This window comes from Corvus moneduloides, chromosome 4, assembly GCF_009650955.1.
Source record: "Corvus moneduloides isolate bCorMon1 chromosome 4, bCorMon1.pri, whole genome shotgun sequence".
Classification (NCBI taxonomy): Eukaryota; Metazoa; Chordata; class Aves; order Passeriformes; family Corvidae; genus Corvus; species Corvus moneduloides.
In genome coordinates, this window is record NC_045479.1 from 3662074 (window position 1) to 3670286 (window position 8213).

General features: G+C 41.7%; 1 protein-coding gene across 1 annotated transcript; it reads right to left on the bottom strand.

Moving 5' to 3' along the window:
* Nucleotides 1-432: 432 nt before the first annotated feature.
* MGST1 (microsomal glutathione S-transferase 1) lies at nucleotides 433-7459 on the bottom strand. The gene is made up of 4 exons (XM_032106811.1): nucleotides 7357-7459; nucleotides 5059-5206; nucleotides 3098-3192; nucleotides 433-1049 (listed from the first exon to the last, which is right to left on the bottom strand). Exons 2-4 carry the CDS (start codon nucleotides 5182-5184, stop codon nucleotides 803-805), a joined length of 468 nt encoding a protein of 155 aa, XP_031962702.1. The 5' UTR covers nucleotides 5185-5206; nucleotides 7357-7459; the 3' UTR covers nucleotides 433-802.
* Between the last annotated feature and the right edge of the window lie 754 nt (nucleotides 7460-8213).

An 8213-nucleotide genomic window follows, 5' to 3' on the forward strand; every position in this document is an offset into this window, starting at 1 on the left:
TACATTTGCAAGTGTCACTCATTTTATGCTGAATTTATTCAAAAATGGAAAAGAAAATCCTCTACAAAGGGTCTACATTTTATCCAGTCACAAAACCTATGTTTGCTGGAACTCCAATAGAAATAATTACTTCAAATTTTCACCAGAGTCTCCAAACAGAATTTAGCACAAATACTTTCTTTCTTTTTAATCTAGTCAACTGAAAGAAATGGAGCTGCAATGGTTTAGGTTTTTTAATCCCAAAGTGGATTATAAAAACATTTTCATCAAAGATTTTTTTACAAAAAGACCAGCATTACTGGTTATATCTTATTCTTAAGGTAAGCTTTCTTCAAAGAACTCTATGATTGGAATCTCTTCCTGATACATAGTGACATGCTATTTGCTGGCTGCAGTGAGAAGAGTCGAAATGAAAACAAAAATACAAACAGGCTTTTTTTTAAATCTTGTCTTTATTGATTTAGACTTCAGAGCTACAGCCAAAAATAGCGCATCTGTAGAAAATTATCAAACAGGCTATCAGTACAGCATCATTGTATGTTTAGAATTGTAAGCACTTGACAGATCACAAAGGGAACATCCAATCTAGTATTTGGCAGTGCAACCCATGAACAGGGAATACACGGAGAAGGATTCTTTTTCTTCCAAAAAGAAACACTCCTGAACAGGAACAAAAAGCTTTTGTTAAAAAAAAAAGAATTCCAGTTACCACAGAAGACTCATTGGCTCACTCAAGACATCAACGTACAGCGCTGGAAACTTTGTGTGGAATGTCGAAGGGGACACGGAAGCTACAGCTCTGCTACAGGAGCCACGCTGTCTTCAGGACTTTGTATGCCATGGAGAAGGTCACTGAGTAGCCAACTGCCCAAGACAAACCTCTGCCAGGCTGGGGAAGAGGGATCAAGTATGCGAAAGTGTGAAGGATCCTAGCCCCTGTGAAGATCCTGAAATGCAGCAAGGCTGTGGACAGCTCGGGGCCACTCAGAGCATACAGCAGTCCAATGCCAACAAATGGGACAATATTTTCAAGGTCATTCAGGTGGCCTCTGGAGAAAGAAGCAAAGTTATTTTAAAATGTTACATTTTGTTGAATAAACCACTTCAAGCCTCATTATTTTTCAGCATCTTCAGAGCATGCTACTACTCAGGCCCTAAAACATTTCTTGGCTTCCTCCGCAGAAGGGACTTGATTCAGCTACTGAAACAATTTTGGCATGTTCACCTGACACCACGCTGGTCTCTCCTGCTGCATCCCACGTTTTTAAGCTTTTAATCTTCTGTATGAAAGGTCTTAGTTTTTCCCCAGGATCTTGATAATATTAAGGACTTACATGAGGTGTCTGAGTGCACCTGGGTGTGCAAGAGTGTGAAGTCAGGGAGGAAGAGAGGTAGCTGTTATTTTCTTGGAGCCTCACTCAATTAACATCAATTAACTGGAGGCCTGTGACAAACTATTAGAGTTCATGGCCCAGTTGATCTACTCTAATCCCATAAATCCAGTTTGTGGTCTCCATAAAGAAAATATGAAACATCCTACATAGGAACCGTTCTATCAAATGTTCATGAAGTTCCATCATCTTGAAGAAGGTTATTTTTGAACATCTAACAGGTGTGACAGTTACGCTTTTCGTTCATTTTTTTCACTCTCAGCACTAAAATAGCTGAAAAAATGTTTGAAATTTTGCAACCATAGTGTAATTTACTAAAAATGTGTTGAGAACTCTGTATCTTGAAGCATTCTTTCACATACCTTCCTAAACTTTCCCAGCTCCTGTCACCTCTTTAGATAAATTATACTTCCAGCCAAATTTACTGATTGAAACAATGTCTAAGCCTTACTAATGATGTCAAATTTCAGAGCCAGCTGGAATCAGGTCATGGCACTGTCTTGCAGGTGCTTTTTAAATGTATTTATCATTACAAGGAAACATAATCCCTCCAGGTTTTTTATTCTTATTCCCCCTAAAAGTACTCTGAAGAAAGCAATCTTTTTTTCTACATCCATAAACAGAACACATCCAGTCACTTATACAGAAGAGAAGCCATGCTAAATCTATGTGGCATTATCTATTGCCATGAAGCTTGCAGAAGAAAATATAGTAAACATCCACTAAGAACCATTGTTGGGAGGAAAATATGGATGCTGCAACACCAACAGAGTAACTATAACCAAGCTGACTTACTAGATCTGGGGATGTCTGAAAAACTCCACAAAACAGCAACACAGGATTTGGTAATACAGTGTTTTAAAAATCTAATCTGTGAAAATGACTGAGGTGGTTGTCATTTCTCTGCCATAACAATTTGAGTTAAATGGGTCATAAAGTTAGTCTCAACTTAGCTGGCCTCTTAAAATGTACAAAGAGAAAGGAATTACCCCTCACCAAAAGGTCTCCATTTTTGTGTAACACCCATGAAATTAAGCAACAACTCCATGAACTACTCAGGGGCAGAAAAGGAAGGAGCAGAACATCTTTACAGCCCACTGAGATTAGACTCTTCTTTCTAAGATTTTAATGCATAAGAGACATACAAAAATATACTTTATGAAACAACAGCTGTCATTTGCAAGGATGCAGTGTTCTTAAATCAGAGCTGGTATACATTTTCAAGATGTTCCCTAATGGAGGTTTAAATGAGAAGAGTTCACTCACATTCAAGTTTTTGGTATAAAAATAAACTTAGCCTCATCAAGGAATTATGATGTGGAAAGCATTCTGTTAAAGCTCTCCTTGTTAGCACAGGTGTATCAAACAGCATCCTGAAAGTTATGATTTTGGAAACAGAAAATTTTGCCATGAGCTACATTGACTTGTGGTCATATGTTACAGTGTTCTCACCACTTTGCCCGTGCAGAAAGGACACTACCCAAGAGTTAGTTATTATAACCAGACAATGGCTTATTGCTTTTACTATGCACACTGACCATTTAAATGTGGACAGGTTTGTTCATTTAAACTAATTAATGCATTAGATTACTACATAAAGCAACATAAAACACACACAGGCTTGACAGAGAACGGGGTGAAATAAATTCCTTGATTCAATATTATTCTGCTATTTAAAATAACTTTGAAAGGTTCCTGTGCATTACCTGCGTACGCGTTCAACATCCGGATCAGTCCTCAGGTACTTCTTAGCACTCTCCCCTTTTCCAAATGATGCTGTATCTTCTGGGTTGACAAATGCCTGTTTCAAACACAAGAACACAAGAGACATTAGAAGCCAAAATGTTTTATCCAGTCAAGGCAGCTTGCTATAAAGGTCACTCTTTTTACCACTTAACTCACCTGAAGTTAAAAGCACAGGGAACACAATGTTCACTGCATTACTGTTTTCTTGAGCCCAGCCTGTACAGTTTGTGTGCTGACAAATTAATATAATGTAATTTATGCATTTAGATAAACCCTTCTTGTGAGATGGACAAGCCTGCAGTAAAGCCAGTGGGCTGGCAGAACACAGGCACCTACAAGGTAGAAGGTCTGTACTGCCCAAATCTCTTTTTCACCATTCCTGACAAATTATCTGAAAGTCCTTTTGGATCCCTTCCTTCTACAGAAGTCTACACATCAATAGCATCCAAAAGCCTTATTCTCATCCTCATTTATGACCAAGTAAGTGTCTCCCTTTCCTCTTAGGTATAAATTCTTACACTTATATGACCCATTAGTACCTCAAAATACTGCAAGACACTACTTGAAAACAACATTTAATTCAGGCAGTGCAGACTGCAGCAGATCTCTCCCTGCTGACACATGTAGTAACATATGCAGTCTGTGGACTGTTCAGGCTATGCAGATATAAGTCAAGAAAATCTTCTGATTTTAGGAGAGCTACATGATTGCTTCCTAGGGCAGCCTTGATCCCTATTTGTGAACTGTCCTCAGCCTCAGAATTCTAGAGGTGCGTTAACAGTATCATCAGCAATACTTTGCATTCTCTTGCTTAACTGCTTTCCTCTGTTTTCTTCTTTCAGGACTTTTTTTTATTTTAAATAGAATATTTATAATAAGTAGAAAGTTAAAATTACTTTACTGATTTTTTCTGTTTGTAATATTACTAACATAATAAAACCAAGCACTCCAAATTAATGAAGGCCCTATTGTCATCTACATCCACCTGAAACCACAGAGCAGTTCAGCTGGGTTCTCTTGCAACAAGCAGGAACAAAAAGCAGAATTTCAACAAAAGGACTGCACCAAAATCCTTGAAGCACACAGCATCTTGCAGAAGCAGATCTCACAAAAACAGCCATATGAGGCACACTCAGGGCTCTTTCAGCCAAGGACCAAGTGTTTCCTACAGAGACCATGAGAAGATGCCTAGAGAAGACCAGGAACAGTGCAAACACAACACGTTTCCCATGAGCACTTTCTTCTAAAGTAGATGCAGCTTCTACACTATTTAGTAAACCTCAGTGGATCTTTCATATTTTTATCTAGCCTAAACACCAGACCACAGATTTTCAAATATTTTCAAATGTTTTCAGGTATTTTCAGAATTGAAAATCCAATTTTCAGCCTGCCTCTCACTCTAGAAAACAAAAAATTTCTTTTCAGATACTGACCTACCTGCAATGGGAAGGCTATAACAATGAGAGAATGCAAAAAGCTTTTGAATTACTGGATGAAAGGGTTATAGGTGAATAAAAATCTATCCCTTCTTCTGACCCTACCAGTTGGTTATTCATGTAATATGGCTCCATATCACACTTTTTTTGCTTTATAAATTGGGTACCCTGGACATGAGCTTTCTGCAGAAGACAATGGAAATTACAGTTATGAAAAACACTTTTTTAAAAATAACAGAAATGTTTTAGAAGAGTAGAGTAAGTCAAATGCAAGTACAATTCAGTTCCATAATTATCTCATAATTAGGTTAAAAACATCATCCATTTGAGACCAGCAGAGCACCACAATCAGAATCTCTCTAGAACAGGGAGGAAGAAAATGAATAGCAGCAGTATTTGGGAGCTGAAAAGACATAGCTGTGATATCTCTGTATTTCAGTACAAATGTCAATCTATTCTCCCAGCCAGTATTTCCAAATGATTACCTTCCTTGTGATCCTGAAGTACGCTGTTATCAGACTCATTAGCATCATTTTTAGAAGAACAATGGCTGTGTAAGTGGCGTAAGCCCGGAAGACTTCATTGTCAATTAACTGGGTGGCTTTAGCCATTTCTCCCCTTCTCACGGACGACCTTTAAAAAACATTAAAGTTAGTTAATGCTAACATCATTGCAATCCAAAATTCTGACAACAACGTTGTCTTAATAGCCTTGTTTTTTAGCATCACTGCAATGACAACACGATATTGCTACCATGGAAAGTTTCTTTTAAAACAATTTCACCCCCTTTTCTATTTTTTTTTTTCACAATAGCATAATATCATACCTTAAGATGATAAATTATACCATTTGGCTTCCATTATAACTGCTTATTAAACTATCAAGGTACAAACTACCAAAATATTTAATGCAATTGCAGAAACAACACTTAGTCACAGAAATTAGTACTCCTTTGAAATAACACAAGGAGTTAGACCAATTTTAGACCAATTCATTCGAACTAGCAAATTTCCCTAAGCAGCTACCGGGATAGAAGGAGTGTGCGACAATACTATGAACACTACACTGTGTGAAGAGAAAAATTAGTATTGCCTACTCTTTTTTGTGTAAAATGGCACAATTATAATTGCACTTCAGCTTTCAAACTAACCAGGATCTTCCTACCCAGCAGTAACTTGTGATCAAACCGAGTTGAACATGCACTTTTCCCCTTTGAGACCTTGTTCTTAAAAATTGCTTTTAGCATGACTCACAGGCAAAGATTAAGTTGTAGTGACAAAAAGGAGAGGACTATTTCTGCTTTTATCATGGGAGGTTTAAATTAATGAAGTCTCCTTCCAATGAGACCGTACCAAACCCACAATCCTATGGACACGGTACATTTTTTATCAACACCAGAAAGTTAAGAGGTGCTGAGAGTGAATGCACGTGAAAAAAAAAAAAAACCACATCCCCATGCACATTCAATTTTTGCTCTGCACAGAACCAGGCTTTTGCCTCACCAAGTGCTTCAACCATGCACTAGGAATCCATAGAATTAGGATGTCTTAGCTTCACTAGAGACCGAAATAAATGAATTTTTTTTGTTACAAATAACTTCCTTCCTGTGATATAATTTTAACAATAGTAATAAAAATGTTAATATTCACTTGATTTCAGTTTTAACAATCTCTCATCTTGTGTTCAGCACAGTCAGCTGTTGCCGAACAAGGGGAACTTGATGAGCCAAGAGCACTATAGAAGACTTGCTCTGAAGGCACATCCTCGGTGAGGAAGTGGGCAGGATGGAGGTAAGCAGCTGTTTGCTCAGTGAAAACAAATCTAGCCTTGCCTGCACCTGTCTGCTGTGGTGATGGGATTTTGCTCCCTCTTTTATCCTTTCTAAAGCAGTGCTTGGATCACTGGGTCTAGCACAGGGGTCTATGGACCATGGGAAATTAATTCAGTGTAACTCTCCCTCCTCTCACATTACAGTCCAGTTCGAGATAAACAGCGACTCGGCGAAGGCTTCTCTCAGAAATGGACAGCAATTGTTTCTGCTTACTTTAACAATCTTGTTAACACGTTTTAACAGAACTGTCCTACTACTTTTAACTTTGTATCACAGCAAAAAGCACACTGTGTTTCACACAACAAAAACAAAGTAAATCCACGGCGTCAGAGCACATTTCCCCAAGCGACGCTGAAAATACACCCAAGAACGATGCAGAGGGAAACTGTTCCCCAGCACCTTCGGCGCTCCACCACATTTATCCATCTTCCCTCGCCGCACCGTGGCCTGCCCGAGCTCCCAGAATGCCCGGGGCCTGCCTTCAGTACAAAATGGAAGGGCACCGAAAAACCCGGGGTGTCAGCACCAGCAGAAATGCGAAAAAACAAACCCCAAACACGCAAACAGCACAGGGTTTTAAGGGATTTGCTCATTACGGTTACAAACAGCCTGATCTACATGGGCAATAACAATAATAGTAACAATGATATGTTATGTATGTATATGGTATGACCCTCCCGCCGCCCTCGCCACGCGTGTCCCGGGGCCCCTCGTTTGTGCGTGCTTCAAATGCTCCTTCTCCAAGCGCGCTCCCGCCGCAGGCTCCGCTCCCCCAGCCGCCGCTGGTTCCCGGCCCGGCCCCGCGGGAGATGCCCCCGCCGCGCCACCGCGTCCCCGCCGCGCCGCCCCCTCACACCGGCGCTCCCGGGGACAGCCCCGCTCCCGCGCCGCCCTCCCGCACCCGCGGCGGGGATCGCTCCCGGCACCCGCCGCCACCGCGCAGCGCCCACACCTCGGCCTTGCCCGCGGCGATCCGAGCCCCGCTGCTCCCGGGCGGACACTGCGCCGCGGCCCGGCCCGGCCCCGCCTCGCCCCGCCGGCCGCGGAGGCGGGTCCCGCCCGGGCCGCCCTCACGGAGCCGCGGTGCCCCGCGGGCTCGGGGCGGTCACCCGGGAGCGGCGGGACAGGCTCGGAGCCCAGCAAACCCGGGAGAAAGAGAAGGAAAGCGTGTGAAAACGAGCAAGGGAAAGCCCTCCTGTCTCACCACCCTTGGACAGGGGGAAACCAAAGGCTGTGGCCCAGACGGGCGCTGGTAGTGACAGCCAAGTTCAGCGACTGTGCAAATTCCCAAGAGGGCTCAAAGCTTATCTGAAAGTACCTGAAGTCTCAGTATTTCGGGCCCTCCGTTGTTCTGGCGGGCCTTAACTTTTACCAAAGTGGAAAAAATTAAACACGCTTGTATTGCCAAGCCATCAGCACTGTTCCAATACAGATGCATCGTGTTTCTTCACAAAGTGAAACAGAAAATTAAGGAACTCCGCAGCTGGCCACAGACTTGTCCTACCAGTGTGCTACAATGTGATGAACAGAGGGAACCTGGCGTTCCTGAGCTTCCCAGTGCTTCTTCAGAGAGAATTATTCTAGTCCCACAGCACTCCTCATCAACAGGAGCAATGCTTGTGACTAAGCAGCTCATGATAAGCAAGACTGAAGAATATAGAGATAAATGTACTCAGATGCCCAGCAAAGGTTTCAAAACTAATCCTAAAGATGTGCACGTGGTCAGAAAGGGATACAATTTTTAAAACTGCATTCTTACAGAAAAATCTCTCCTCTTAGCTACGTATATTCAGCATTCACTGATGGTAC

What these genes read in the sequence shown, in the direction of transcription:
- MGST1 (XM_032106811.1), bottom strand. Translation starts at nt 5,184, where the DNA reads ATGGCTAAAGCCACCCAGTTAATTGACAATGAAGTCTTCCGGGCTTAC. An exon ending in ACTTCAGGATCACAAGGAAG is followed by an intron (nt 3,193 to 5,058) that starts GTAATCATTTGG and finishes TGTTTGAAACAG; the next exon opens with GCATTTGTCAACCCAGAAGA. An exon ending in GATGTTGAACGCGTACGCAG is followed by an intron (nt 1,050 to 3,097) that starts GTAATGCACAGG and finishes TTCTTTCTCCAG; the next exon opens with AGGCCACCTGAATGACCTTG.